Consider the following 27,813-nt stretch of genomic DNA (forward strand, 5'->3'; position numbering starts at 1 on the left):
CTAGTTCATTGGGACATGTCTTGTTGCTGGATGGCTCGTAGTCATTACGACACTTACAACTCTCAAATTCTGCACAAACGCTTCGGAAAGTGCTTCCCAATGGAAACCATGCCTTGCACGTGACTGAGAAGTATCCACACTTGGCTTAGTCGCGTTAGCCACAGGAGGCTTGCCGCTCATCCAAGCTTCTCCAAATGTCAAAAAATGTATCAACAGCTCCAAGCTTGATCAATTGCTGTCCACGAGATGACTCCGTATGAAAATCTCATCATCCCCAATCCACTATTACTCTGCTACCACTTTCCGTCACAGTTCCTGTACATAACATTCTTTTTCCAGCCATGCGCTCCCAACTGACCCGGAGTGTCTTCCGCCGACTCCTCTCGAGCGAAGGCCTCACCTTCCGCTGCCCATCCCAAGTCTCCCTCCTCCAACGACACCGTCACCATGCCTCAAATCCCCTCCTACGACCTTACCCTCAGCGCACCCTCTTCGGTTTCTCTCGCAAGCCGCCTCGACAGCCGAAAGATCCTGACCTCGTCCCAGGCTTCAGCAAGATGGTTGACCTCGGCGTCATGAATAATATCCATGCTCGTCCGCCTCCGGCTCCTGAACTTGTTACTGCTTGGAGGGCGTTCTTTGAGTATAAGAATGCGAGGAAGGAGGCTATCAATAATTTGCAAGCCAAGTATATTATTAGGTTGTTCAAGCATTTGCAGGGGATTAGGGAGCGGGTGGACGAGGAGGGTAGACTTACCGCTGAAGACCTGAGGAAAGCGAGATTTGCCTTTCTACGTATGCCCAACGATAAGAAGGATCTACACAATACGATGGCGAGGGAGATTCACAATGCTTTGAATAGTATTGCGGATCCGGATGCAGATGCGAGCATTGGGGCTAGGAAACAACTCATACGGGCTCTGACATTGACCGGAGACTCACTGGAGGCGAGAGATCTTGTGATGGAATTCGAAGCCGAAAGACAAGCAGAGACAAAGGCGGAAGGGCAGACAAAACCACGTTTAACGCGGGTTAAAGAGTGGAATTTGATACTTGAAGGATTTATGAGGGAAGATAATGAGGAGGAGCTTTTGAGGACTTTTGAGATGGCGGAACAGCATGGAGTGTTCTACAACCGTGAAAGTCAACGGATTATGACGGGGTTCTATGCATCCAAGGATGATGTTAAGGCAACTAAAGAGTGGTACACCAAACCCATGCCAAACCCCGGGGTTCCGCTACCGTCAACAATGTCGACTCTTCTGAGATTTTGTATAAGGAATCGTGAATTCGAATGGAGCAGGACTATTTTTCGAGGACTATTAGAAATGAATCCGAAAAAAGGGAATTGGGATGTTGTCCTCCAGTGGGCAGCTGGAGCTATGGGGAAGGGCGTCGAGGATGTGGAACGCATGATTCAAGTCATGATACGACATAACCAGGACAACGAGTCCGTGACACCAGATATAGACACCATCAATGGGCTCGTGGACCTTGCTATGTCCCTCCAGGACCCGTATCTGGCAGAACGCTACATCGCACTCGGTCTTAAATTGGGGATCCACCCTGATGCCAGGACATTTATTCTTCAGATGAACTATCGTGTCGATGCGGGAGATCTCACGGGCGCTCAGGCAGCCTATGATGCCCTCCAATCCGAGGAGGTCCTGGACCATGAAGACCTCCCAGCGATCAACAAGTACATCCGAGCTCTTTGTGTCTCCAAAATGGACTACTACGGCCGCATCACATCCATCGCTTCCGACTTGGAAGAGCGCAAAAAGAGATTAGAAGCCGACACCGTCTCCGCTCTCTCCATGATGTATCTCCAACGCGATGAGATAAACGAGCTAAGCGACCTCCTCCAAACTCAAGCCTACCACTACACAGCGGCTGAACGACAACGTCTCATCGACGCCTTCATATCTTGCTGCCTCGACCGCAACACAAACACCGTCCGCGCTTGGGAAGCCTACAACATCATGCGGGCAATCCTCGACGAACTATCAGTCCCAGAGCGGACTTCTCTCATGAACGAGTTCTTCGCCCGCGGCCGTTGCGACATGGCATGCCACATCTTCGGGCACATGCGCCAACATCCTTTACCGGATCGGCGTCCCGTGCTAGATACCTACATCCAGTGTTTCCTCGGCATCGCCTCGTTGGGTGACGGTGAGTATCTGGATATGGTGCACAACATGCTCAAGATGGACTCCACCGTTGAACCGAACACCAAGCTTTACAACTCACTCATTCTCGCATACACGGAATGCGAGGACGCAGACCGAGCACTGCAGTTTTGGGAGGATATCACGAATAGTACTGAAGGACCGAGTTATAGGACCCTGGAGATCGTGTTCAGAGCTTGTGGACGCAAGCCGTTTGGTGATAAAATTGCGAGGAGTATTTGGAATAAGATGAGAGGCATGGAGATCGAGGTTACGAAGGAGGTGTTTGCTGCTTATGTGGGTGCACTTGCCGGACAGGGCAAGTTTGAGGAGGCGAGGGATATGGTGGGGGTTGGTGAGAAGGAGTTGGGGATTAAGGTCGATTGGAATTTGTGAGTTCCTCTTCTTTTTGGCATGTGACTGAAATTTTGCTGACTTGATGTGATAGACTGGGAACATTCTACAACGCCCTCCCGGGGCAGAACAGGAAAGACCTCGTGGAAGAGTGGGCGAAAGAGACGTATTCAGTCGTCTGGACCGAGTTGGAAAAACTCGGACAGACGGAACAGAAGGAAGGGCACAGGTTGTTCAACATGCCGAAGCGGGAGATGAAGGCTTGAACTTGAGGTAGAGATATGAATAGTTTGTATAATATGGAGCTTATGAACGATATGTAGATGGATTTTGAATATGAAGTATAAAAATTGGATGGTCTGCCAAGGAAAGGTGGGGTGATGTGGAGATGGTGGCGTATTCGCACCCGCGCCAGGTACTGTGCGTCCGCCACTCCCGTGTCGTTTTGGCATTTGCGATCCAGCACGCTGGGACAAGTGTCCCCCATTCGAGGAAAGCATCTCATCCCAGTCCTTCGGTATTTTATGGTCCTTCGGGCAGATGCGTTGGGAAGTGAAGACCGAGGTATCACGCGACATTATAACATATGAGCCGATCTTACATACGGGGCATGCCGCAAGTGTACCCCTGGCACGAGTAATCGACCCATAAGATGTATTTTGTTGAAAGTCCCAACAGAAACGCCCAGCATTAATTCTGAATATTTCCCCTAAGTTTGTACAAGAACTGCTCTCACTACCAGCTTTTGCGTTTTCTTTCCTCCCACTCTTCCTCTGCTTCAATTCTTCTGCCTCCAAGGAGCACATTCACACGCTCTTGATTGAATATGGCTTCTCCAACCCAACCCAGGTCAAGTAAAGGCCAAAAACAACCACACATATCAGAGCAGCCTGTTACGCTGTCGAATTGGTACCGGCACATCGATTGGGTCAACGTCACTTTCGTTGCTGTGATCCCGTTCTTTGGTCTCATTGCCGCTTGCTCCGCCCCTTTGCAATGGAAGACGGCTGTCTGGACTCTTATTTATTACTTTCTAACCGGACTTGGAATCACTGCTGGTAAGGCTACATCTATGTCTTCAACTGGCAGCTAGATGAGACCTAACAAAACCCAGGCTACCACAGACTCTGGTCCCACACCTCCTATAACGCCACGCTCCCCATCCAACTCGGCCTCGCAGCCCTCGGCGGCGGCGCCATCCAAGGTTCGATCAGATGGTGGTCGCGCAATCACCGCGCCCACCACCGCTACACCGACACGCTTAAAGATCCCTACTCGGTTCAAAAAGGAATCCTCTACTCACACATGGGCTGGATGGTCCTCAAGCAAGACCCGAAATCCATCGGCCGCGTCGACATCACGGACCTGAACCACGACCCCGTAGTCATGTTCCAGCACCGCCACTTCGTGTCCGTTGCGCTGGGCATGGCGTTCCTGTTCCCTTGCCTCGTTGCTGGGCTCGGCTGGGGAGACTGGAAAGGTGGATTGATCTACGCTGGCATCCTGCGCCTTTTTGTGGTACAGCAAGCTACGTTCTGCGTTAATTCCCTCGCGCATTGGATTGGCGACCAACCTTTCGACGACCGAAATTCGCCTAGAGACCACGTCTTAACTGCTCTGGTTACTCTTGGAGAAGGATATCATAACTTCCACCACGAGTTCCCTGCTGATTACAGGAATGCGATTGAATGGCATCAATACGATCCTACCAAATGGTGCATTTGGCTCTGGAAACAGGTCGGCTTAGCATCTAACTTGAAGACGTGTCGGCGTTCCATCATTGAGAAGGGACGCGTGCAGCAGATGCAGAAGAAGTTGGACCAGGAACGCGCGAAGCTTGATTGGGGGATCCCGCTTGAGGATCTTCCGCTAGTGGAATGGGATGGTTTTGTGCAGAGGGCCAAAGATGGTGAGAAGTTGGTGGCGATTGGAGGCGTGGTTCATGATGTGACGGTGTTTATTAAAGATCATCCGGGAGGAAAGAGTCTGATTTTGGGGAGTGTGGGGAAGGATGCTACGGGCATGTTTAATGGCGGTGTTTATTTGCATTCGAATGCGGCGCATAATTTGTTGGGCACGATGCGGATTGGGGTGCTGAGGGGTGGGGTGGAGGTTGAGAGTTGGAAAAGGAGACCGGTGAAGGATGAGGTTATTAGTAGTACTTTGTCATATGCTGGTTGAGAAAAAATGTATTTGGATTTCGGTTAGGGAGGTGTTCTATTTGCAAGAGCTTGTTTTTTGGGGGGTGTTCGGGGGAGGGAGGAGTGCAGCGTTGATTCTCGCTCATGGTTTCGCTAGTACAAATAGATGGATATAAATAGCCAGACTGGAAAATCTACCCCTCCTGTATCTTGGGTTCAGTTCGGCTCTTTTATTTTCATTTTCGCGCGTGGCAGGGCTTCAAGAGCTACAGTGAGCAATGCTGGACTGAGCAAGAGAGAAGCGGGGGTAGGAAGTATACTCGTGGATACGAGGGTGAATAAATGTGTGTCAATTCACTTCCCTCTCAAGTCTACTAAAAGAGGAGATTCGTAGAAGGATTATAAGAAATATTCACTAGATTAGTCTAATCCTTGGCCTAAGACAGAGGTGCGATATGCAACAGAAAAACAAAAACACGTGATTTTCTATAAGTAGCGAATGCAGTGATGAGGTGAATTTTTATTTGAGATGAATGGTGAAATAGGGGGGAGATTCTCGCTAATTTTAGAAACCTGCAGGGCTGAGAACTTGGCAACCGCCTGGAGGCTGGGCGCCATCAGCCATGGCACACCTCCGAAAACCTGCATCGTCGCCTTTCGATTCCGGAAATCTCGCACATCAAGGCAGACCTATTCCACAAGGCGAAAGCATATCTCCGTGCACATTACGATTGTTGAAGGGGCAATTGACCTCCAACCCAGAATTGGCCGTTGCCCGCTCAGAGTCGCTCAGCCTTAACTTCCAGCAGCCGGTGCGATGCCAAGCTCGGATCATCCGATCACTTCACGCTTTGCCGCTCTGAATCCCTTCTCTAAGGATGAAGATATCGAAGATGAAAGAGGAGAGACGATCACCGCCAACAGTGTCGCAGGAGGCGGTCACGGTGCTCGTGAGACCGGAATCACGAAGAACAAACTGAGAATCAGCCACGCTTTGAAATCATTCCTCGTCGATCAGGGTGCCATATCTTATCAAGACTCTAGTGCAGATGACTTGACCGGAGCATTACAAACCCTGCTCAACAAGCCTCATATCAATGTACCTCCAAATCTTACGGACAGATCCCATCCACTGCCAGAGTACTTCATCAGCTCGAGCCACAATACGTACTTGACAGCCCATCAGCTCGTTGGTTCCTCTTCGGCCGAGTCTTACGAAACGGTTCTCACTGCTGGCTCACGGTGCGTCGAAATCGATGCCTGGGATAATGACGATGACCCAGAGGAGCCAAAAGTCACGCATGGCTACACCCTCGTGTCCCGCATCAGCTTCCGCTCAGTTTGCGAGACCATTCGAGACTACTCTGACAAGCAGGTCGCGGAATCGGCCCAACAGGAGGGATTCCAGGCTTCACCGATTCTTTTGTCTCTTGAGAATCACTGCAGCGCTCAGGGCCAGCTGCGCCTTGTTCAGATTATGAAGGAGGTCTGGGGTGACCGTCTGCTGAGCGAAGCTGTGAGGCAGGAAGGCCACCAAGAGCAGGAACATGAAGGCAAGCATGTTCGCCTTGAGGAGCTGGGGTTTAAGATTGTCGTCATTGTCGAACACCACCTCGTTGACGCAGCCGATCAGAAAGAAGATGATGATAGTTCAGACGACGAGGATGAGGACGAAAAACGAGCCAGAAAAGCCTACAAGGACCAGAAGAAAGCAGCACCCGCTGCTCTCATCATACCAGAACTTGCTGACCTAGGCGTATATGCGCAGTCGGTCAAGCCGAGCGACAACTCGTGGTACGAAGTCGATTCGGGGCTCAAAAATGGTCCTCATCACCACCTCATCAATGTCTCGGAGTCTGGATTGTCTTCTCACATGGAAACGGCAAGAGAGAAGATCGGGCGCCACAATGCTCATCATCTCATGCGCGTCTTTCCAAAAGGAACCCGCATCTCGTCCAAGAATCTCAATCCCGTTCCATTTTGGGGCATCGGTGCGCAAATCTGTGCTCTCAACTGGCAAACTTTCGGAGCAGGCATGCAGTTGAATGAAGCTCTGTTCAGTGGATCTGATGGATACGTGTTGAAGCCTGCAGCTCTCCGCGCTGGTGGCAACGGCGAGCTGAGCACGGGCAAGATGAAGAAGTTGCGTCTCCACATCGCCGGCGCATCAGATGTGCCTCTTCCAGACGGCCGTGACCCAGATGAGATCAAGCCGTACGTGAGCTGTCTTCTCGTGCATCCAAATGACATGGAAAAAGCTCCTGCGAAACGCAAGACGGAACCTTACAAGCACCACAAACTTGGCTTTCTTCACAAGGGAGAGAACCCGCCATCGAATGATCCGGTTTGGGACGAGACGCTGGAATGGGAGTTTGAGGATAATGAGTTGGTGTTTTTGAGGTTGCTGGTTAAGAGTGATGATAGCTTTGCTGCGAATCCTACGCTTGCTGTTGCAGCTGTGAGGTTGGTGTATGCGGTTGGAGGGTGGACTTTTATTCGCATGTTGGACTTGAGGGGAAGGGAGACAAATTGCTCGTTGCTTGTAAAGTTCGAGGTCGGGGATGCGTAGTCACATTTCAGTTCACTTTCGGCCAAAATTCTCAGATAGGCCTTGGTCAGTTCGAAGTTACATGTCCAAAAATAAGGCTGTTTGGTACGGAGATACACTCCTTAGGCTCAGGGGTAGGTTTGCTTTGCTGAGCACTTCAGACAACCACTCCATAGCATCGAATAGCCCACCCCCCCGGAAAGAATCTACTTCCACTACAGTCAGCACTAGGCGCAATGGGGTCACATCCGAGTTGCACTTAGGGGTGCAGTGTATTCGTACAAACGAAGCCAATCACTTGCAAACACCATGTTTATTTGCAAATATTTGGACCTCAAAATCAAGGCTAAGCATTCTACACAGGGAACCTTGGGGACGAAGTTCGAGTGGGGAACTAGGGAAGGGAAAAGTCCAAAGATGAGTTTGATGTTATTATGTTCCCTTTCAACGTCCAGAGCAGCCAACCCGTCCTGCACCATTACTTTAAGCCTTTCTCTTTTCTGAATCAATAACAATGCTTTCCAAACTCTACTCCGCTGCTTTCCTCACTCTCGCACTCCTCTCGCCAGTCTTTGCTCTTCACTCGACAGAGAGATCCAAGTGATTGACTGCCGCTCATTCAGAATCAGTGACCCTGAATTAGTTCCTCTTGAAAAACGAGGAACAGATTTCAACCGGCGTTGATGCAAGTGCTTCTTGCACTCTCTTCTACTCCAATCTTGGGATTTGTAAAATGTGAGTAGGGACTGACGACGAGGTGCAATAAAACAGACCAAGCGAATGGTAACTGCAATCATGGAGATGCAGCTGGTACTACCGTTCCTCCTAACGACCAAGCCCGGTGAGTACCTTTCTACTAATAAACTTGTAAGGTCTTACACCTTCTGATATCTCCCGAACAGCAACCCAGGCTCAATAGGAATCTGCAAGGGCGGTGCCACCGCGGGCCCCGCGATGCTGAACATAGAATTCGACCGCAGCTTCCGTGCTACAGGGAACGGGGTTGTTACCTGGTGTGATGTCGGGTGTCGAAATTCGTCCGAGCAGTTTCAGGATACGACTGATTCGGCAATGTGTTCGAGGGCGCCGCTGAATTGTGTGATTGGGAGTTTGTGAGTGAAATCTGAATTGGAAGGGGAATGAGGGAAGTGGCTAATTTGTGTGTAGCGCTGTTGTTGATGTGTTATGGGAGTATTGGGGGTGTTGGTTGGTGGGAGAAGATTGGATTGGAGGTGTTGGATTAGATTGCCACTTGTTTCGTGACTTTGGCTATGTCATGTCGGAGAGAGACTTTCACGAAGGATGTTTTCCATGAACTGCGCACTTTCACGCTGTCCGATTTCCCTTCCCTTTTCAGTAAATGCGAATTTCTATTAGCAAGTATGAACGTGAAAGGCAATTTCATTCTGATTCCGAATCTCCCATTAGAAAAAGCATGCTTCAACGCATGATCTCTTTCTTCACCACACTTATTAGAAGTATATATAAACCGGATAGATATCCATGCTACGATACCCTCAAACGGTCTTTCGTTCACTTAAGTATATGAACGAAGTACTTACACATACGGCCATAGATTGCGGATATTTGGTATCCCATTTACCTCTGATATGAAATTCGTCACACCGCCTATTACTTCTCCTTCTCGTCTTTGATGGGAAACATCTTGACCAACTCGTTCATGTGTATGATGGCCTCTTTTGCTCCCGGCCACGCCTTCCTCTTACCCGTCTCAAAATACCGAAATGCATGTGCCGTTTCGACGCCATGATTCATCATATAGGACATCTTTGGGTCCTGGAACCAGAACTTCCAACCTTTCCAACCCCAGCCGAGGTTCTCCATACCCGTACCGGCAGCTTCATGCAGGAAGGATTGGTATTCCCATGTCTTTACCATCGAGGTGTCTATGTTATTGTCCAAGCGCCATCTTGACGCCACCCAGTCTTGGTGACTATCTATATGCCTACCCATTTCTTTCACAGTCCACATCGGATAGACACCACGCCACACATTGCTCACTGCCATTGAAGTCACGTCAGAGAAAGAGAAGCCGTTGTTCTTTCCGAGCGCAGAATGGCAAAGCATGACCATAGAGTCCGCATATCGAGGAGGGAAGAGATTCATCCACAGCCTAGCCATGTCTGGGCCACCATAGTTTGATGGTCGGCTGGTCTCTAGGAACGTAGCCATACTGAAGTCAGCCAGGTATCCCGTGGCGCAGATGACGGCGTCGATGTCATCGAGGACAGTCCCGTCTGCGAACTCGATCGAACTTGGCCCGACGAAGCGCTTGATGCCTGGTAAAGAAGTCAAGGATCCATCCCTGAGCGACGGGATAATGTTCTCATTCAAAGCGCGGGGCGAAAGGCTTAGAGATGCAGGGGTTCCCAATCCCCAGGCCGGATCCAAGTCACCATACATCTGCTTCATCATGAGTGCCACGAGCTTGTCCACTAGCCACCTGGAGACCCTCGGAAATGTGCGTTGCAGAAAAGAGAAGATCTGACGCCGCCGCCAGTTGGACATCAAATCCGGCGGGAAGCCTTTCCGAAATTTGGGGACTATGAGTGCTCCTCGTCGATGTGACATGTAAACCTTCGAAGCGACAGGTAAAAGCAGAGTCAGGACATCTGAAGCGGTGCTGGACACTCCTACCACAACGACTTTCTTCCCCTTGAACTCGTCGGACCTGAAACAATCAGTATACAAACGGGACAAGCTGCATCTGTCCACATCAACTCACATTCTAAACTGTTGCGTGTGTAAAATTTTGCCGTCGAAGTTCTTGACGCCCTCAAAGTCGGGCATTTTTGCTTTCGTCTGGTACCCGTGGCAAAACGCTACCTTATCGTACTCTTCAACTCGAGACTCTCCGTCTACAACGAGGTCAAGCCGCCACTTGCTATCGTCTTGATTTCTAGATGCTTGCTTCACCAAAGCGTTGAAAACGATGTCCTTGTGCATATCAAAGTGAGTCGCGTACGACTCGATATACTCCTGAAATTCTGCTTGAGACAGGTAATGCGGATACTCTAGACAGCGGTGAATAAAGTGCACTCCAAAGAAAAGATTAGACCAGCCATACTGTCTGGTATTGGGAAATCCGACATGCCGCAGGTATATTTGCTGATATTTGCTGAGGTACCTGAATCCCCCGTTAGTCAGAGCTACATATGTCGAAGGCAACTGGCATGCTCACTAGGAAGGGCGGTGGTCATCGTCTCATCATCCGTATACGCCCACAGGCCACCGACTTGACTCCTCCTCTCGTAGCAAGTGACCTTGAAGCCATCATCGCGAAGAGTCTTCAGCATGGACAGCCCGCTGGAGCCTGGTTATCCGGTGTCAGCACACTCGTCTCCGCTGCAGCAATCCGGACACCCTCACCAGCGCCAATAACGGCGACCGTTTGCTGCCGCATTCTAGCCAGTGTACTGAACAATGGAAAACTATGAGGTTGTGAACAATAGAGAACTAAGAGGTTGTCTTCGAATCTGGATTATAGCTAACTTCAAGCCTAATAATGGCACGCTGTCAATGTTTTGTAGGCAGGAAGCAAGGGAAGCGCGGGTGTCGGGCTTATCGGTGTTGCATATTTAGTGCTTACATTGCCCGCTCGTTTGTCCGATGCTATTTCCTACCCGAGCCCATCTCACCCCCTCCCCTTGACAATTTGTGTTATTGTGTAAGCTAAGGGAACGAGACTTGCTGACGTGGCTCTCAGGTCTAACTTCGTAATGTATACCACTCCGAGCCTCTAAAAAAAGAGAGGGGACACTTTCAAGGCCACTAGCTCGCCTAAGAAGTTGCTGAGGTAAAAAACCAGCGTGAATCCGCTAATTTAATGCCGTTCACACCCAACTCCCTACGAAAGCCTCACTTTACTTTCTAACTAACGACGCATTTAAATATAAATTTGACCTTAGAAAACGAAATACCATATTATAGTTACTTTATACCATAAACCGTATAGTCTTGAATAAGCAAATATCAAGTTATTAAGAAATCGAGATTTCTTAGATTTTTTGTACTCTCACGCTCGGCACGCCTGCGACGCTAGGACGCCTCTGATTCCAGCTTTTAATCCACGATCTTTGTTTTCAAACCTCGCCGTATTTAACAAAATATACATCTTATGTAAAACTTGCTTCCTTTATACGAGGATGTATGTAAATTAAAAAGCAGTAGATTATAAGGTAAAAAGGTAAGGTTTAGACAGTTTTTGGTATAGATTGCCTTCCGGAAGAAGTACTTCTAAATCCCTACTTTTTACTAATTTGCTAATAACTTTTTAACTATAGAATTATAAAATAAGATTCTTAGGAATACATAAGACTTATATATCTTCTATGCGTTTATAAGATCTGATATTAGTTCATTGAGTATTTAAAAATTATAGAGGTAGTAAGTGAGGCTTGGAGAGTGTACACAGGACTGACGAGGTGCGGGTGCTAAATTAGCATGTCACGCTGAGTTTTTACTGCACAGTATCCCCCGTACAGGCTAGAGATCTTCGGGGACGGAAGAGAATAGGATTTAAAGTTTTGTGTACATAAATCTCCCTGGTTGAAGGAGATCACGTGGTGATATTTGAGAAAAGAGGGACGTTTTACTCACACCTCGCGCACCATCACACAGCGTAAGCGAACAAAGCCAGAAAGCGAAAGGACTCGAGTGAATGCGCAGTGGATTTTAAAAGTAGAAGATCTCGAACTAATGTCCTACTTCTGCTTTCTAAATTCGAGGATCCTCCCCATCTTCAATCTTCGTTTGCCTGCTGAGAGATTCCGTACAGGAAAGGGAGCAGGGTACTTCAAGCAATGGTTCCCTTAACTACTTGTGGGAGATTGCTGAGAGCATAGCTCTTGACATCAGTAACCTCAATCCCCCTCTGCCAATTCCAGCTCCTCTTCCTCTCCCAACTGACCCCCTTACCCACAGCAAAAGCAACCCTATACTTCCTGACCGCGTTCTCCTTATCCTCCCTCAACTCTCTCTCTAACCTCTCCACCGTCCAAACCTCCCTTCTAACCTTCCTCCCAAGCACCCCCTCCACAATATCCGCCAACCCCTCGTAACTAACCGTGTCCCCCGCCGTAAAAACAACCTCATTCTTCACCCTCTCCTTCTCCTCGAAAACAATCATAGCCGTCAACCTCCCAATATCATCGGGCGTCGTAACCGTGACTCTGTTCTCCCAGCTACCTAATGCTCTCACCACGCCCTCTTCGCCACTCAATTCGACGACCCCAAAAAACGACTCAAACAAGAAACTCATGAAGAGACCGGTGGAAACAATAACCCATTCCGTGATATCTTGCGCTTTCAAGAGTTCTCTGACATCGAGTTGCTCATCCCATAAATCCTGTGCACTGCCTCGACCAATGGCCTCGTAATCAACCCCGAATTGCCAGGGGAAGAAGCGCTTGACTTTTGCTTCTAAGACGGCGTTTGTTATCTTAATTTGTGAGCCTGGACCGGAGGCGAAGCCGAGACAGGAGATGATTGTATCGTATGGGGCGAAGAGGGAAGAGAGTTGGAAGACGGAGGAGGTGGCGATGTCGCCTGCTACGAAGGAGATGTTGAGTGCCTTGAGGGCAGAGAGTTCAGCGAGCTTGGATGGTGAGGTGGTGTTTACTTTTGAGGAACGGAGGAGGACTGTTATTTTTGTAGAAGGAGGGGCGAGGGCGGAGAGAGAGGTCAGGATGGATGTTCCCAGCTCGCCGGCACCAAGGACGAGGATGTTGGAGTTGGTTGATACCATTGTTGAGCGGTATGAAGAGAAGGAACTAGGTAAATAAAGATAGAGACGACAAATATTATATAACTGTATCCTCACCTGTTCTTGGCACAGATTTAAAGACAATCACCGGAGGATCGGAAGGATTATAAATCTCGGCACGTGATGCGCCGGGGTATTCTTGGCTAGCATGACAGCAGAGTTCGTATTGCTGACTATCCCTATAGCTCGCTTTCAAACTGTCTGACCATAAGGCCCTTCTCAGCGAGGAAGTCTTTCACTTGTTTAACAGTGTATTCGCCTCTGTGGAACATACCCGCACCAAGAGCCGCATCGGTCCGCGTTTTGGAGAAGACTTCCTGGAAATGAGCCGGGTTGCCTGCTCCGCTTGAAGCGATGACCGGTATGCTGACCGCGCCTTTCACTTGATTGATCAGCTCTAGGTCGAAGCCGCTGTTCGTTCCGTCCTTGTCTATACAATTGAGGAGGATTTCGCCTGCGCCCATGGCTTCCACCGCTTGCACCAATTCCACCACATCCATATCTCGGGTTTCTCTTCCGCCTTTGATGGTGCAGGCATACCAGCATGCTTGCTCGCCGTTTGGACCGGGGTATTTCGTTTGAATAGTGTTGTGTTTTGTCTCGGCCGGTTTCGAGATATAGACTCTTTTCGGATCCACGCTGACAACAACAGCTTGATTTCCATATGCGCTGGAAATCTGCTCAATGGCTGTGTTCCCAAATAGCTTCTTTCCAACTTTGTAGTACTCCTCAGCAGCAATCACGGCGTCTGATCCAATCGAAACTTTGTCAGCTCCGCTCTTGAAGTACATCGTGGCAATCTCCAGCGCGGAAACTTTGGTCCCATCCGTATCCGTCGTATCTCGGATTCCACCACCAATTGTCAGTGGAACAAAAACTGTTTCAGATGTTTTTCGTAGTATCTCCAACATTGGTAAATCTGCCAATGGGCAATCTCGAAAACTTGTGATGTTCAGAAATGTGACTTCATCCGCTCCTTGCTCATAGTATTTACTCGCCATCTCGACCGGCTTGCCCAGATTCCTAACATTGCCTCCAGACGTCTTCTCCCGTACATCATATTGATCGCCTTTCGTGACCACCAAGTCTCCTTGATCGTTCGTTCGTACGTCCAGGCACGCAATCACTCTCCGAGTAAGGCCCTCTTCCGCTACTCCTTGCCCGGGAGTGTGTCCGCTCTCTATATTCCCATCCAAGAATGCCTTAATGACTCTCAAACCCGCAACTCCACTCTTCTCAGGATGGAATTGCGTGGCCAGAATATTTCCCTTTGCTACCGCACCAATGAATTCCTCGTCCCCATACCTCGCAGTCGCAACAGTCCATCCCTGCCTCTCGAGCTCTCCTTGCCGATACGGTACTTTGTATGAATGAACGTAGTAGTACTTCGAACTCGGTCTCAGGCCATACATCTGCTTGTCTGAAGTGTTTGCGCTGTTCCATCCAATGTGCGGGACTGCTTTCGAGCTGTCGTCAAATCTGTCGAGGTGTCCTTTGATCAACCCAAGACCTGGGACTGCCGCGCTCTCTGAGGATCCTTCAAATAAAGCTTGTAACCCAACACATATGGCCATGAATGGCTTGCCAGACTCGATATGTTTTCGTATCGCTGGGAGGTAGCCTGCGTTGGAGAATTGGGTCATGCAGTGTCCGAAATGGCCAACACCAGGAAGGATGAGTTTCTGCGATTGTTGTCAGCAGGAACAATAGGAAAGCCTTCTCGTGAATTGAATTGAGTGAGACAAAAGGAGGTTTGACAGTTCAATTCATGACTTTCACTTACATCTGCCTTCTCGACATCTTCTGGTGACCTGATCCACTCGACTGCGTATCCCACCTTCTCAATGGCATTAACCAAGCTTCGCACATTCCCCGCCACGTAGTCAAGAAGATACACCTTTGGCATCTTGCCTATAAGTGTATCATTCAAGATAACGGGAGCGAAAGGGCAAGGAAAAGGTGAAGAATGTTGTTGTTGAAGAGTGAGTCAGTGATGGTAGATAAAATTTAGTGGGCAGCAGTTTCTGCCGCATTTGACCGCCTTCCTAGAACAACCATGACTTCGCCCTTTTTTCCGCATCTCTCTCCGCGCTCCCTGCTTCCTCACGTCTTCAAAAGCAGTGAAGTCTCACTGCATTACTTTGACAATTGCGTTATCGATCAATATAGTTCGATTCTTTCCTGGCCCTGTGTTCGATCTTTGTCAAGCTTGCCTGCTCTCTTTCTACGAGGACCATCTTCCTGGCCTTCCACGAGTCTCGCCTCACCACGTTAAGAATCCTACAATGTAGACAGTTGAATGCCCTAGAATCGTTAAAGGCATTAATTTCGACGTGAAATAAAGTTCTCGAAATCATAATCCACTCCAGCTGGTACAGTTGAACACCCAAAGGTGTGTAGGACATAGAGTGCCTCCGAGTGATATGAATCACACGAGCCCAAGATCTTGCAGTCAAGATTCCTATGGGTTCTACAATGCCCTTGTTCATTCTATGGCATGTCTTAGTAATTGGGATAATATCAGCAGCTGTTCCTAGATGGAAACATCCAAGGGGGTGTTCTCAGTTCATTGGGCAGATAAAGACATTTATTTTGATCCAGAAGGCTGCTATATTATTAACATAATCTCATAACGTCAGAAATCCAGACCGCTTATCGTAAAGACGAGGTCATTAAAGAATACGTTTACGTTCCAATTGAAAAATGTTGCTTCTTTAGACTTGAGATCTGCGAATTTGATCACTGCTTTATCATTGGCGGGAGGATCGAGCAGCCAATTCGATTAGGCATATATTTCCCGTTGTCAATGAGCCGTTAGCTATCTCCAATCTAGTTTGCTATCACATGCGCTGCATTTTAAAGTCCCTCCTTAGTATCTTATGATAACATCCAATGGGGGTTGATTGACTACTGTGGGTTGAAAGTGGGGTATCCTCTTCCCCGCGAATGGCATTCTGGATGCTCAGTAAGCCAATGGGATCCCCCATAGATTCGGCGCAAGACCGCAGATATCATCAAAGCCAAGAGTGGAGTGACACCAATAATTAGGAGGCGTACAGATGGCAAGGTATACCGAAATCGTGGTGATCGTGCTGTCTCTTCTCCCACTCTCCCCAATCGAACATTTCAAGACCTCAGGTAGATTAAGCCAAGCACTCAAACACCTCCCAACTTTCAATAAATCCGGAATTATTAGACAGAAATTGTTTAGTAATGGCTGCGAAGATAGCCAGATATCATACTCTTCCTGCTTCTTGGTGGGTCAGTGAGAAGATATATGAGCTTGAGAAGCGTGCTATCTTTAGTAAGGTCAGCAATAATCTCATTCCTGACCCTTATATATGTCACCATATGGACAAACATCTCTGACATCAAACAGTCATGGATCCTCACAATGCATAGCTCCCGTTTCACCAAGACTGGAGATTACTTTCGAATCGATATTGCCGGATTCCCTATCATTCTGATTCATGGAAAAGACGGGACGATCCAAGCCTTTCATAATGTTTGTCGGCACAGGGCATATCCAATCGTCAATAAAGAGTTTGGCAACTCTTTGGTTCTAGGTGCGTTTGCTCTGGAAGAGCCGAGATGAGACGCCCCTCTGATCTCTTATAGGTTGTAAATACCATGGCTGGTCCTACGACACGAAAGGTAGCTTGATCAAGGCACCGGGCTTCGAAACCGTACCCAACTTCGATAAATCCGTCAACGGACTCTTCAAAGTTGCCACTCATACCACACGCCAGGGCCTCATCTTCGTGAATTTCGACTCTACTCCTAACATCACACCATTCCACGAGTTCTACAAAGGGTTGGAAGATGAGATGGACGAGTTTGATTTTGGAGAATTTGAGTATGTTGAGAGTTGGCAACAGGATGGGGAGTTTAATTGGAAGACATTGTGTGAGTGATACCACAATAGTGAGATAGACGATGCTGACTCTTGACGCAAGTGGATGGATATAATGAGTGTTACCACTGCCCAACAGCGCACCCAAGTTTCTCCAAAGTCATTCAAGTCCCAACCTATCAAGTGGAACCGAGGCACAACTATGCTCGTCACTCGGCTGAAGTCGTTGTCCCCGATTCGAACGCAAAGTCAACAATGGTAGAGTCCAAACCCGCAGGATCGTCTTGGAGCTCATGGCTGGGATTCCCATCCTCTGCTTCAATTGATCAGAGCTCCATAAAGATTGATGAGCTTGGAGGTGATAAGCCCGGTCTCTGGCTCTCATTGTTCCCACTCAACGGAATGAACTGCTACTCTTACGCATGGTACTATATGAGACTTGTACCCAAGTCTGCTGGAAGAACAGTGCTTGAGTATGACATCTTCGCTAGAAAAGGGGAGGACCCGGTGAAAGTTCGAGAATTCATCAGGTTCCTGAAGGAGGTCGAGATTGAAGTAACTCTGCCCAGATCGGCAAATTTTTATGAGATAATGAATTGATCAAAACAGGACTACGATCTCTGCACACTAACGCAGAAGAATTTGAAAAATGGTGTTTATGGGACGGGACAGCTGCATCCAGATAAAGAGAATGGGGTTTTGTGTGAGTCGAGAAAATTAATTGAAAAGGGAATAGAGCTAATCGAGAGGCAGATTACCAGAATCTGACCAATGAGTTTGTGATGAGTCATTTAGAGCTTGAGAAGGCTGCGGGAGAGCAGATCCTTCCTGCTTTTGCGGGGTTAGAGGCTATGAACGAGGAGGGGAAGGGGACTGATAAAAGTAAGTTGGCTATGTACTACGGAGCAGAGCGCTGACTTTTCCCCCCCAGTTTGCAAACAGCTTGAATGTGGGATTCATGGAAGTGATATTCTTTCTTGGTGACCCAATTTCATGAAACTCCTCTTGAAGCTCTATCAATGTCAATGTCAATGTCAAGCAACTACTTTTGGAATTTCCAGACTATGTTGAAAATCGCGGTTTCTCCGAAAGAATATGTATTCGGAAGAATAGACACAGTGGAAGGAAGTAGTTGTCTGACCAGGATCTACATCGAGATCAATCAATCGCAGAATGCAGCAGGGAGAAGTAGCAAGCTCCTGCCTATTGTCGTTATGCATCAATCTTACAGCTGCAGTCAGATATTGGAATCTTGTTTGTGCAGGATCTTTGTCCTGCTAGTTCAATCCGGAAATTCACGAAGCAATAGCAATTTCGATCGAGCATGTGGCATAAAATCTAGTGGTACGCTGAGAAGTGTAGACCAATGAGAGATTCATTTCCTAATTGGTTAAGCGGATTATGACCCTGGCTCACCAGAAATAGTCCACTAAAGGAGAGGAAGTATTCAGTGCCATGGCTGAGCTAGCACATATCAGGAATGTTGGCAAGAGCACTAATCTCCGATAATGCCTCACGCTTGTAACCTAGACTTGATGGAATTCGCTCCAATCACTCTTCGAATTACTAGGTTCCGTTGACATTCTGATTGAGCGGTGTCCTAATGCGACCTATCTATTTATCCAAGGTGGTTAGTCCCAGCCATTTTGCACTTCTGACGGGATATCTAGTATGCATCTGTCTCTAATTCTGTCGCGGTTTTGTATTTACAATTGCTGATGGGATGTCGTGTCGATGCTGCCTTACAGTGACGATTCACCGAGTCGTCACCTGACTAGTACCTACAAGCCCCCTGGAAACCCCCTATTCTAGTATATAGACGACGCTTCACCTCCTTCTCCTCCTCTCCTCTCCTCTTCTTCTTTCCTCAGCTTTAGATCCTCGAATAAAGGCATTCTTCTACGAGATCCGCACATCACGTCATACCTGACTTATCCGTGCCTACGTCTCGTACGTGCTGTCACACTTAGGGACTTTGACTAAGTCTGCGGACTTGCAATCGATATATTCAAGGGAGGTAGGTCCTCTTCGATGCCCACCGGCACTATCACCAGCGTGCCTTCTACATCTCATTTCATTTACGTCAGCATGACCATGTAATAACCACTTAACAGACTTAACGACTGTAGGAACGACGAAAAAGGATAAAGGAACGAATGAATTCACACATGGCACTACCAACCAACCGAGTCGCATGGCTGATCAAAGCCGACACACCTCTTGAGGTCAGCGACGCCCCGATGCCCACGCCCGGGCTCGGTGAGCTGGTCGTACACAACGTGGTCGTGGGTATGAACCAAGTCGACAGCTGGATGTTAGAGGCAGGCGTCTTTGTGAAGCAGTGGCCAAGTATAATCGGTAATGACGTCGCTGGCACCGTGTATGCCGTTGGCCCAGACGTGCAGCGCTTCAGGAAGGGGGATCGAGTCATTGGGTAAGTCAATTCACGTTGTCTCGCACTTCTTCTTTCTATTCTCTCTGTTTCCTCTCCAGCATATAGATACACTCTTTACGATGCTTGGCTAACGCTGGCTTTCTTTTCGACTGCAGACACGGCATGACTCTAGTTACTGGCCGTCCCGAGGACGGCGCTTTTGCGCTGTACACCGTCGTGCGCGCCGATAGGGCAGCCCTTCTCCCCAACTCCATTGCCTTCACGGACGGCGTTGTCATACCCTTAGCCGTAGGGGCGGCGGCCTGCGCGCTCTTCCGTCAGGAACCCGGCGAGGTTATGCCCGGCGTCCCCCTCACGGTTCTCGGCCTTCCGTACCCGTCGGTACTGCACCCAGTCACCTCCTCGGGCAAAACTCTTGTCGTGTACGGCGGTTCCTCGACCGTGGGCTCCATGGTCACCCAGTTAGCCACCGCAGCTGGAGTAACCGTCATAACTATCACCGGAGCGCACAACTTTGCCCTCAGTCAGCGCTGCGGTGCAGCCCAGGTCATTGACCACAAGGATCCTGCTATCGTGGACAAGGTCGTAGCCGCGGTAGCCAAATGTGGAGCCGGCTTTATTGGGCTAATCGACGCCATCGCCACCCCCGACACCTATCCCATTGCCCTTGCCATCCTCGCCGCGCTCGGCAGTGGCCACCTGGCCTGCACGCATCCCCCTCCGGCCGACGTACCTGCCAACGTGAAGGCCAGCATGATCTACTCCGTCAACGACGCGTCGATACCCGTATTTAGGGATTATTTGACCCCCGCGCTAGAGGCCGGGAAGTTGCAGTGCCTGCCGCCGCCGATTGTGGCTGGCAAGGGCTTGGAGTGTATCCAGGATGCGATGAGGAAGCTACAGGCGGGTGTGAGTGCGGCAAAGGTGGTGGTGGAACTGTAACTAACTTGAGCGGGCTGTGACCGCTCATTATTGAGACTTCATAGCCAGACAAGCAGCAAGGACCCATTGTAGAAGCAGAAGTGCGATACCGTTTCTTATTTCAATAGTAGCAGTAGTAGTTCTGTTAGGGGTGGTGGGGCGGAGTAGTGGTAGTAAATGACTTCCATAACCTAATTTCTTCAGTTTGCACGTGAGACACGATTTCGGAACAAACAACCTCACCATCACACAGGGTGTCTCTTTCTCAATTGAGGATATCTCTTGATATTGCCGACTCGGGGTTTTTTTGCCAAATCAGCAAAACTTATGCCCTCACTTCCTGAAATCGTATATGATTTGCAAAGGTAAAGTATGCAGAGAGAGGTCTTGTAGGGGCATCTTCATCATGTAGTGGCTGTCGTCGGTACTGCCGCTTAATACTTGTGTTTCCAAGTAATGCCGGAGTGTAATCAGCTTAAGTTAGGCTTTCTGCAATACCATTAGACTTATGGTCAAATCGACTGGTACAGAAGATAAGGGTATGTCTAGAGAACGTACAAGAACGAGAAGCTGGCGCCAGCCTATAACCAAGCTGCAAATCATGGCTAGAGCAGATGGATTGTGACAGAGCCGTCATACTGTACAGTAAATTAATGCACATATTTCAGAGTCTTGACGATCCTGAAATGAGAATGGCGACGGAAGTAGTAGTAAACCCTGGCACAGCGTACTGGCAATGGGGGAGATATTGATGAAGCATCCAAAGTGCTTTTGGAAACATCCATGATCGTGAGGCAGCCTTAGGTATCAACGGTCATTTAACTTGAGATATGTCGGAAAGCTTCGCAATCAACCAATTTGAGATACCTCAACTGATATGTCGTAGAGCCGGACGGCTTCTTCACTTGCTTAGAAATGTTCGATATAGCCAAGGACGGCTGGAAGGAGCGTTCAGTTATCTGCGTTCTGAACAAAACTTGGAAGCCTGGTCCTGCAGCGTTCCTGCCCCAATTAGCACAGCCCTTCATGAACAGTAAAAATAAGGGTCGCGAAGGCTTTGACTGCAAGCTTGACAAGGCACTCTTTTTACTGACCAAGACCTGTTAGATCATGGAAGACCAGTACACTGCCGCCTTACACAGGCATTTAGCCATAAAGTTTTACCGCGCGTACGGGCCGGAAGACACCCGGAACGTCCAGGAGATATCTAAGGCAGATTTTGACTGTATTGGTCGCAGCAGACTAATTGAACTCAACCCTTATTACACCACTTAAAATTAGGTTTAGGTACGTACTTTAGGTACCACTTTACTTAGACAATCATTCAATTTTCACTTCTCATTTCGCGCAGATCAGGTTACTGTCCATCCGACACTATTCTACTCTACTCTATACGGTCTGCGGACTTCTAACTGTGGCCGTTGCAAGACGATTTGTGACTATGTCTCGGTTATAGAGGTATCTACCTGAGCTGTAATACAAATTCACTCTATCGATGTTGCCGATGATCTTAGTATCAGAAAAAGAAACAGAAGAAACATCCCGTGGATGTGCTATCTTGTAGATAACTTCACTATTAATAATACCTAAAGTTCGGTATGAATTCGAATGTTCTAATACTTGAAAACGAATAGGTGAATTCCAGTTAGTATTTATATTGCGTTGTGTTATACAGTCACGACACTGGTCTATCGATTATCTCCAGAGCGGCTGCAACGTCCCAACAGTTGAGCCATTCCCTGGAGCGGAGCCTGTCGAACAAGCCATATGAAAGTTCGACTGTACTATTGACCATAATAGAATCGTCTTTACCGAGCGTGCGCTTGCCGAGAACGTGTCCAACCCCTTTGACGACTCACTCGATAGCAGCATCTAAGCAGCCTTGTGGCACCGGCTCCTATTGTTATATTAATGGATGTATCCAAACCCCAAACCAAGCACCGGCTTACCCTTTCGAGACCGTACTCAGCCCGTAAGCTTAAGACCTCTTCCGATGGTGTGATGGAACGTGATTCAAGTGAGTCGAGGAGGCGAGAGAGGTCCGGCCGCCCTTCCCGAGCCAACAGCTCTACCTGGTCGTCGAGGATAGAGAGCAGCTCCATCTTTTGCGGATCGGCCTGAAAGAGTGCGGCGATCTTGTCGATATTTTCTTTGCTCGCCTTCGCATAGCTCCTAGTGATGCACTCACAGTCAATAATGGCTATCCCTTCTGCTGCGACGCGGAGCACACCTCGCTAAATGCACGGACCACCAGCTTAGCGAGCCACTCAGAGGGCAGGATTTCAAGTCAAAAGGGGGCCAGATTTATGAATTACTATGATATTTCTCAAAACAACTACCTTCTTTACATAATGAGACCTTGCTCTGCCCCTTGGCGACATGTATATAATCCCTTCCTCACTCACCCTCCTCTTCCATCTTTGTAGTCAATCTAGTCTTTACCTTATCAAACCGACCTTGATCGTTTGCTTTCCTTGGCACTTGTCAGTGGACTGCCAGATCATCTGAATAAACCTCAAACTATTATATCGAAATAACCTGAGGTACAGGCAAACCAAGTCCTAGACTCCGACTCCAAATGGTGCAGCAGCGGCGGAGAAAACAGTCCATACAACGCCCTGCTGTATGAATTTGGGTGGGCAGAAACTATTTTTATAGAATTAGCATGCATTTAAGTTCGATATTTGGATAGTACTTGCCCGTATACGTCAAAGTTTTGTAGATAGTTGACCCAAAACATCCACCTTGATGCCCATAGTAAAGCAGCGACAGCTAAGGTTAACACAAATGGAATCTGGAAACGCCAAGATCGAGAGGAGCCTCCTTGCTTGTATTCTCTGTCAAATTTCCCGCCCCTCCTGACGTAGAACATAGCACCAGAACCGGCAGCTATACCGAAACAAAGCACCAAATTTGGGATAACAAGGTTCAAGCCCTGCAAAGAAACCTCCTCGCTACCTGGTTGCGAGATGGGCATACACGATTGCATCAATAGGCCGATGCTTGAGGTAATTACCTGGAGTACCCATTCTGCGAACATCTGTTGGTATGCCCAGGGCCGCCAATCCTCCCTTAAGTTGAAGCCGGAAGGAGTATCCGATAGGGCACTTGTTTCGCCATCGCCATCTCCATTGACTACCGCTGCTGGAGAACACTTGACTATGATAATACCCAAGAGCCAGGTAACACGCGGCCGCACTAAATAGAGAACCATAATTTGGCCAATAGAGAAGCCTTCTTTATAGTTTGGAGTACTCTTCATTAGTACGGCGTTGATAGCGTTCGCGCTAAACTGGAGCGCAATAGGCAGGAGCCACATATAGAGTATAGAACTCGGGATAGGAATACCGAGGTGCTTTCTCCCGAAATTATTCTTCTTCTCTTGCCCGCAATAACCGCAGGTATACCAGTGCGTTATTACCCGATTTCCAAGTAACAGGCTGAAGGTGGTAACCGCGAGATTCACAACTCCGAATGTTGTTAGAATAGAGTTGGCGGAGGGGCACTTTGAGGTATCGCTATCGATCGGGTATACGGAGTATTGAAAAGGGCTTAGAGAACAGTAGCTTTGATTGCCTCCTTTGAAAGCATTGTGAATCGCAGTAGCATTATAGGTAAAGGATAAATTGGACATGGCTCTTTTGTTCAGATAAGAGGGCGACGTCGAGAATAAGAAATCGGAAACTAGGCAAAGAGTCGCTTGAGGGAGTCACCAGTTAAGGTTGAATTTATACCGGACGAAGAGTGGCTTGAAGTAGTTACTGGGCAAGGTTGACTTTATGCAACGAGCAAGGCTGTTTGTTATCGGATCGCTTGCAGGCCCTCCATTTATTAAGGCCCACGCAGCAGATTGTGGCCACTGAAGGACAATTCGGCTGTCATTCAAGGCTTAACGTTTGCACGAGGACATGGCCGCGACACCACCTCCGCAGCTTGCAGCATGCGCGCAGCCTTGCTCGTCCAATGTACGGTCCACCATTAGCGAGAAAGATGCCAACATTTTTTTTCAGCACAACAGAAAACCAATGAGAAGATAGGTGGAGGGCCTGGGCTGTTACGACTAGAGCCTAGGGCTCTATCACAAGGCATTACAGGGTGTTGGCCTTAGGCATTATTGCAGCAGGTTACGTGTCATGTAGTACAGCGAGTACAAGTAGTCGGTACTACTTGTACTACATGGGCCAGCGAAGACGGATCTCTCACCTGTACGCGGTGCTGGCTACGAACTGGTAATACTCTTCTTCTTAGAGGGTGTGTTTACCTGAGCTGAGAAGAGAACGCAAGAAGGGTGGAGGTTGTGGAGGCGTCCGGGGCCAATTGCAGAGTTTTCACAACCCTTTTCCCGAACTCGACGCTCCTACTTTCGAATAATAGCATATTACGAAAACAATACGGATAGTCTACGGAGGGGAACCGGTCTCTTGAGCCCTTGCGATATCTCTCGAGACTGGGATCGGGTGAATCTTTATTGAGGTAGGCTCAGCGATACTCTCGGTAGCTATTTGGAAGGTTGGGAATAGGGGTGTTAGAGGGAGGATATAGGAGGGTGACGGAGGAAGAAGGGGATTTCGGAAGCATTGGAGTAGAATCAAGGGGATTCGTCTGTAACGTGAGGGCAGCTGCCATTTCTCCTCGAGAGGAATACACAAAGCGACGGCAATTATGTAAACCCTGCCGGAGCTCTCTTCTCCTTTTTTAGCGCTTTTGCGTATTTTTTTTTAGGAAGAGCAAACACCAATTTACTATTGTATATAATACTTTAGTCCGCCATCCGGGAGCCTTCCTCCCCCGGCGTCTTTTGCCCCTCCGGGGCTTCCCAGGACTCGCGACTTGATCGCGGGCTCCGCCCAGACGTTAAATACAAACACACACACACACACACACTTGTACTACATGGACTATATGGGGGATGGAGAGGTCTATATAAGCGTTGCTTTATCCCTAGGTAGATAGGAGCTCTCCATGCTCAATTGCAATACAAAAAGTACTCTTCTTAGTTACTTGTCTAACTTACCCGTGCAATTGTGTTTAGGCTGCTTCAGCCCAACCCATGGGCGGGTCAGAATTGAGGCCCAAGGCCCGCCCGCCCACGTGGGTAGCCCATGGGCTACCAAGAGGCCCAGTCACATGATGATATACAGCTCTAGATCACGTGCGATATAATACTAAAATACTATTTTATTCTAGTAATCATTATAGTAACAAGCACCGTGCAGTGAACTGGGCGTTGCGTTTCCAGTAGGGTTCCCTAAGTATAGTTTTCTGGCAGGGCGTTACTGTCACGAGTACAACTTCCTAGGCTTGGAAAGCAGTGTAGGAGTGGCTCTTATTGAGAATACTAAACTAAGGAGAGAAGCTCGTAGAGGCTACGTGGAAGCAAGCTTTAAATGAACAGCGGCCGCTAGCCCTGCACGTACAGCGTACGGCGTACGGCATAGGCAGTATAGCCGTAACAGTTACGTGCAGGTGTCCCTGAGTATAGTTATATGGCAGGGCGTTATATGCGGGTGCTCCTTAGGAACGTGGTAATTAATTAATTAGTGAGCTACCTCGCACATTTCAATTAGGGAGTGAGAGTGGTGAGTGCGCGCGAAAATGAGGATATATTTTTACGCGAGGTATGGGTGGGGGTTAGGTGGGGGTGAAAAAGCGACGAAATGGACGTGCACCTCAGCCAATTTTCGTGCGCGTGGCTAGGGGTGAAGTGTGGGCCGAAAGAAAACCTAACTTTACGAAAAATCTCTCAAAATCGGCGATTTAAGGTCTAGGGGGAAAGGGGAAAAGAGAGACGTCCCTAATTCACCAGCCCATAATGTTCCCTTCACTTCTAGTGAATGGAATGCTGACTGAAAATGTGGTGTGCTTTGAACCGTGGAAACTATGTAACCACCTGGGTACTATCTCATCGCCAAATACATAGCACATCTGGTATGCTTACAAGAGACACACGCAAATTCTTCCGAAACTCCAGTAACGTTTTCGCATGAGCAGCAAAACACCCTTTCCTTCATTCTGAGTGGTCTTTTGATATGAAACCTGCCCCCTTTTCTTAACTTGAGATACGCAAGTTTAGCTCTGATTAGTTCCAGATCTTCGTCCAAAACCATCTCATCTTCATCCTTCGTATGTTTCCGACTCACTGACTGTTCCCTCTTCGCCGCTGTAGAACTTCGCTTTCGTACATTTGCTCCTGGGTTCTCACTCCATCCTGGTTCCAACGCCTTTGGGATTGCGGGATCTGTTATTGGTTGTATATGACCTTTTATACATCAGCATCCGTAGAATCTCCAAGTCAAGATCTGGAGGGTGCGCTCCCAGGAAGCAGCTTACCGTCACGAGTCTTTCTCACAACTGCTTCCGGTTTCGCTTCCTTTGGTCTAATTTTGTATGGCTCTGGAGTTTCTAGAAAGGGTTTTGGTTGTCCCGCGTCATACAGCACTCCGTGGCTGGTGGCTTTGCACAGCGTGCAGGTGACAGTGCCGCAGTCCGGACAAGAGGCCTGCTCATCCGTGATATCCTCCAAGCGGATGAAGGCAGAGCAGAGGTTAGAACAGTATGTTCGATCTGGGGTGTCGAGTTCAATTTTCTTCTGCTCGCACTGCATCACAAGCTCTGCAGTCAGGAACACCCGCACGCTGCCAGTGGTGATGGGCTGACGACAGCACCGGGGAGGGAACAACGAGTCACCAGTCATGGATCTTCCAAGCGGATGAAGACCGAGCAGAGGGGATTGGAGCAGTACGTTCGATCTGGCGTGTCGAGTTCGATCTTCTTCTGCTCGTCCTGCAGCACATGCTCTGCAGTCAAGAACACCCGCACGCTGCCAGGAGGGAACAATGAGTCATCGATGCGCGAAAGAGATCTGGCCGCCCAGTGGGACGACTCTGGCACGCCATATCCCCCTTCAGCAGTAGCTTCGGTTGCGGTGGACTCGGTGTCGAACTCTTCGCAAGCAATTCCCAGTCCATCTCCTCAGAGATCACTGTCCATGGCGGGATGGAGTTCGGATCTGCAACACCACCAAGCCTGCACGCCATCTCTCGATCGCTCGCTGCGGTCTGCTCCTGCGAAAGCGAAGTTGTGAGAAGATTTCCATCGGTTTGGCAAGCTCGAGCAATGCTTCTTGTCATCTGCAGGTCAGCAAGGATGGAAGCATAGTGCTCCAAGTTCTCTCGATACAGCTCTGCTGCGAGCTGTGAGTCTGACAGCTCGCCCTCCAGGCCTTTGCCCTTGCCCTCGCATGCTTCAGAGAGTCGTTGGCTGTCTTGGATCTGGAGTTGAATGATGAAAGCCGGGCTAGGTTCGTTCATGACATTGAACACGTTGACTATAATATCAGCAGTCATCTTGGGAGCAACTGCTAAAGAAAGGAGTTGAAGTGAGGTTACAACACTGCTGTTGAGGTATTCCTTCTCACCGCTTTATGGCTGGAGAAGCGCCCAGTGATCATCCGCCAACATCGTCCTCGATCACAACTAAGGCACCATACGCTGCATCATCGTAGCCAATAACCCAATCGACGCAGGCTGATGTCCTTGCTAGAGTTCGTGCGAACTCTTCTTTTGGCTGATTGTTTTCCTTCTTTGATCTTCAGGAGGGAAGTGGATGTGTTGAAACGCAGATGAGGTCACAACGCGCACAGGCCAGG

The 27,813-nt window shown here is 48.7% G+C and overlaps 11 protein-coding genes across 11 annotated transcripts; 6 read left to right on the top strand and 5 right to left on the bottom strand.

Moving 5' to 3' along the window:
• The first annotated feature begins 211 nt into the window (after nt 1-211).
• K444DRAFT_566386 (uncharacterized protein) lies at nt 212-2,882 on the top strand. Its single transcript, XM_024877127.1, has 2 exons — nt 212-2,560; nt 2,617-2,882. The coding sequence occupies exons 1-2, from the start codon at nt 342-344 to the stop codon at nt 2,786-2,788; spliced, it is 2,391 nt and encodes a 796-aa protein (XP_024734256.1). The 5' UTR covers nt 212-341; the 3' UTR covers nt 2,789-2,882.
• Nucleotides 2,883-3,118: 236 nt separating this feature from the next.
• K444DRAFT_615814 (acyl-CoA desaturase) lies at nt 3,119-5,132 on the top strand. Its single transcript, XM_024880800.1, has 2 exons — nt 3,119-3,580; nt 3,637-5,132. Exons 1-2 carry the CDS (start codon nt 3,349-3,351, stop codon nt 4,701-4,703), a joined length of 1,299 nt encoding a protein of 432 aa, XP_024734257.1. The 5' UTR covers nt 3,119-3,348; the 3' UTR covers nt 4,704-5,132.
• A 179-nt stretch (nt 5,133-5,311) lies between these two features.
• K444DRAFT_615815 (phosphoinositide-specific phospholipase C) lies at nt 5,312-7,513 on the top strand. The gene has a single exon (XM_024880801.1). It carries the CDS (start codon nt 5,481-5,483, stop codon nt 7,230-7,232), a length of 1,752 nt encoding a protein of 583 aa, XP_024734258.1. The 5' UTR covers nt 5,312-5,480; the 3' UTR covers nt 7,233-7,513.
• Nucleotides 7,514-7,725: 212 nt separating this feature from the next.
• On the top strand, nt 7,726-8,801 carry K444DRAFT_693083 (uncharacterized protein; the record flags this gene model as incomplete). The annotated part of the gene is made up of 5 exons (XM_024887835.1): nt 7,726-7,811; nt 7,879-7,946; nt 7,983-8,052; nt 8,114-8,323; nt 8,379-8,801. 5 exons carry the CDS (start codon nt 7,726-7,728, stop codon nt 8,524-8,526), a joined length of 582 nt encoding a protein of 193 aa, XP_024734259.1. The 3' UTR covers nt 8,527-8,801.
• K444DRAFT_615817 (putative dimethylaniline monooxygenase) lies at nt 8,588-10,746 on the bottom strand. Its single transcript, XM_024880802.1, has 5 exons — nt 10,602-10,746; nt 10,414-10,545; nt 10,300-10,359; nt 9,958-10,246; nt 8,588-9,903 (listed from the first exon to the last, which is right to left on the bottom strand). Exons 1-5 carry the CDS (start codon nt 10,633-10,635, stop codon nt 8,844-8,846), a joined length of 1,575 nt encoding a protein of 524 aa, XP_024734260.1. The 5' UTR covers nt 10,636-10,746; the 3' UTR covers nt 8,588-8,843.
• Nucleotides 10,747-11,882: 1,136 nt separating this feature from the next.
• Nucleotides 11,883-13,075, bottom strand: K444DRAFT_615818 (NmrA family protein). The gene has a single exon (XM_024880803.1). The coding sequence runs from the start codon at nt 12,976-12,978 to the stop codon at nt 12,028-12,030; it is 951 nt and encodes a 316-aa protein (XP_024734261.1). The 5' UTR covers nt 12,979-13,075; the 3' UTR covers nt 11,883-12,027.
• K444DRAFT_594315 (imidazole glycerol phosphate synthase HisHF) lies at nt 13,054-14,955 on the bottom strand. Its single transcript, XM_024878346.1, has 2 exons — nt 14,780-14,955; nt 13,054-14,678 (listed from the first exon to the last, which is right to left on the bottom strand). Exons 1-2 carry the CDS (start codon nt 14,900-14,902, stop codon nt 13,176-13,178), a joined length of 1,626 nt encoding a protein of 541 aa, XP_024734262.1. The 5' UTR covers nt 14,903-14,955; the 3' UTR covers nt 13,054-13,175.
• Nucleotides 14,956-16,012: 1,057 nt separating this feature from the next.
• On the top strand, nt 16,013-17,858 carry K444DRAFT_52732 (ISP domain-containing protein). The gene is made up of 7 exons (XM_024874627.1): nt 16,013-16,305; nt 16,376-16,562; nt 16,615-16,902; nt 16,953-17,404; nt 17,459-17,552; nt 17,603-17,731; nt 17,781-17,858. Exons 1-7 carry the CDS (start codon nt 16,210-16,212, stop codon nt 17,831-17,833), a joined length of 1,299 nt encoding a protein of 432 aa, XP_024734263.1. The 5' UTR covers nt 16,013-16,209; the 3' UTR covers nt 17,834-17,858.
• Nucleotides 17,859-18,970: 1,112 nt separating this feature from the next.
• On the top strand, nt 18,971-20,324 carry K444DRAFT_566407 (GroES-like protein). Its single transcript, XM_024877128.1, has 2 exons — nt 18,971-19,283; nt 19,400-20,324. Exons 1-2 carry the CDS (start codon nt 19,006-19,008, stop codon nt 20,184-20,186), a joined length of 1,065 nt encoding a protein of 354 aa, XP_024734264.1. The 5' UTR covers nt 18,971-19,005; the 3' UTR covers nt 20,187-20,324.
• Nucleotides 20,325-22,469: 2,145 nt separating this feature from the next.
• K444DRAFT_52757 (uncharacterized protein) lies at nt 22,470-23,832 on the bottom strand. Its single transcript, XM_024874644.1, has 2 exons — nt 22,865-23,832; nt 22,470-22,811 (listed from the first exon to the last, which is right to left on the bottom strand). Exons 1-2 carry the CDS (start codon nt 23,797-23,799, stop codon nt 22,727-22,729), a joined length of 1,020 nt encoding a protein of 339 aa, XP_024734265.1. The 5' UTR covers nt 23,800-23,832; the 3' UTR covers nt 22,470-22,726.
• A 2,788-nt stretch (nt 23,833-26,620) lies between these two features.
• Nucleotides 26,621-27,665, bottom strand: K444DRAFT_52762 (uncharacterized protein). Its single transcript, XM_024874648.1, has one exon. It carries the CDS (start codon nt 27,509-27,511, stop codon nt 26,969-26,971), a length of 543 nt encoding a protein of 180 aa, XP_024734266.1. The 5' UTR covers nt 27,512-27,665; the 3' UTR covers nt 26,621-26,968.
• Nucleotides 27,666-27,813: the final 148 nt, after the last annotated feature.

This window comes from Hyaloscypha bicolor (genome assembly GCF_002865645.1).
Source record: "Hyaloscypha bicolor E unplaced genomic scaffold K444scaffold_117, whole genome shotgun sequence".
NCBI lineage: Eukaryota > Fungi > Ascomycota > Leotiomycetes > Helotiales > Hyaloscyphaceae > Hyaloscypha > Hyaloscypha bicolor.

What these genes read in the sequence shown, in the direction of transcription:
- K444DRAFT_615817 (XM_024880802.1), bottom strand. Translation starts at nt 10,635, where the DNA reads ATGCGGCAGCAAACGGTCGCCGTTATTGGCGCTG. An exon ending in GATGACCACCGCCCTTCCTA is followed by an intron (nt 10,360 to 10,413) that starts GTGAGCATGCCA and finishes CGGGGGATTCAG; the next exon opens with GTACCTCAGCAAATATCAGC. An exon ending in CACACGCAACAGTTTAGAAT is followed by an intron (nt 9,904 to 9,957) that starts GTGAGTTGATGT and finishes TGATTGTTTCAG; the next exon opens with GTCCGACGAGTTCAAGGGGA.
- K444DRAFT_615818 (XM_024880803.1), bottom strand. Translation starts at nt 12,978, where the DNA reads ATGGTATCAACCAACTCCAACATCCTCGTCCTTGGTGCCGGCGAGCTG.
- K444DRAFT_52757 (XM_024874644.1), bottom strand. Translation starts at nt 23,799, where the DNA reads ATGTCCAATTTATCCTTTACCTATAATGCTACTGCGATTCACAATGCT. An exon ending in CAAAACTTTGACGTATACGG is followed by an intron (nt 22,812 to 22,864) that starts GCAAGTACTATC and finishes CTATAAAAATAG; the next exon opens with TTTCTGCCCACCCAAATTCA.
- K444DRAFT_566407 (XM_024877128.1), top strand. Translation starts at nt 19,006, where the DNA reads ATGAATTCACACATGGCACTACCAACCAACCGAGTCGCATGGCTGATC. An exon ending in AAGGGGGATCGAGTCATTGG is followed by an intron (nt 19,284 to 19,399) that starts GTAAGTCAATTC and finishes TTTCGACTGCAG; the next exon opens with ACACGGCATGACTCTAGTTA.
- K444DRAFT_566386 (XM_024877127.1), top strand. Translation starts at nt 342, where the DNA reads ATGCGCTCCCAACTGACCCGGAGTGTCTTCCGCCGACTCCTCTCGAGC. An exon ending in ATTAAGGTCGATTGGAATTT is followed by an intron (nt 2,561 to 2,616) that starts GTGAGTTCCTCT and finishes TTGATGTGATAG; the next exon opens with ACTGGGAACATTCTACAACG.
- K444DRAFT_615815 (XM_024880801.1), top strand. Translation starts at nt 5,481, where the DNA reads ATGCCAAGCTCGGATCATCCGATCACTTCACGCTTTGCCGCTCTGAAT.
- K444DRAFT_615814 (XM_024880800.1), top strand. Translation starts at nt 3,349, where the DNA reads ATGGCTTCTCCAACCCAACCCAGGTCAAGTAAAGGCCAAAAACAACCA. An exon ending in CGGACTTGGAATCACTGCTG is followed by an intron (nt 3,581 to 3,636) that starts GTAAGGCTACAT and finishes AACAAAACCCAG; the next exon opens with GCTACCACAGACTCTGGTCC.
- K444DRAFT_52732 (XM_024874627.1), top strand. Translation starts at nt 16,210, where the DNA reads ATGGCTGCGAAGATAGCCAGATATCATACTCTTCCTGCTTCTTGGTGG. An exon ending in AGCGTGCTATCTTTAGTAAG is followed by an intron (nt 16,306 to 16,375) that starts GTCAGCAATAAT and finishes GACATCAAACAG; the next exon opens with TCATGGATCCTCACAATGCA. An exon ending in GTTTAATTGGAAGACATTGT is followed by an intron (nt 16,903 to 16,952) that starts GTGAGTGATACC and finishes TCTTGACGCAAG; the next exon opens with TGGATGGATATAATGAGTGT.
- K444DRAFT_594315 (XM_024878346.1), bottom strand. Translation starts at nt 14,902, where the DNA reads ATGCCAAAGGTGTATCTTCTTGACTACGTGGCGGGGAATGTGCGAAGC. An exon ending in AAGATGTCGAGAAGGCAGAT is followed by an intron (nt 14,679 to 14,779) that starts GTAAGTGAAAGT and finishes CAACAATCGCAG; the next exon opens with AAACTCATCCTTCCTGGTGT.
- K444DRAFT_52762 (XM_024874648.1), bottom strand. Translation starts at nt 27,511, where the DNA reads ATGACTGCTGATATTATAGTCAACGTGTTCAATGTCATGAACGAACCT.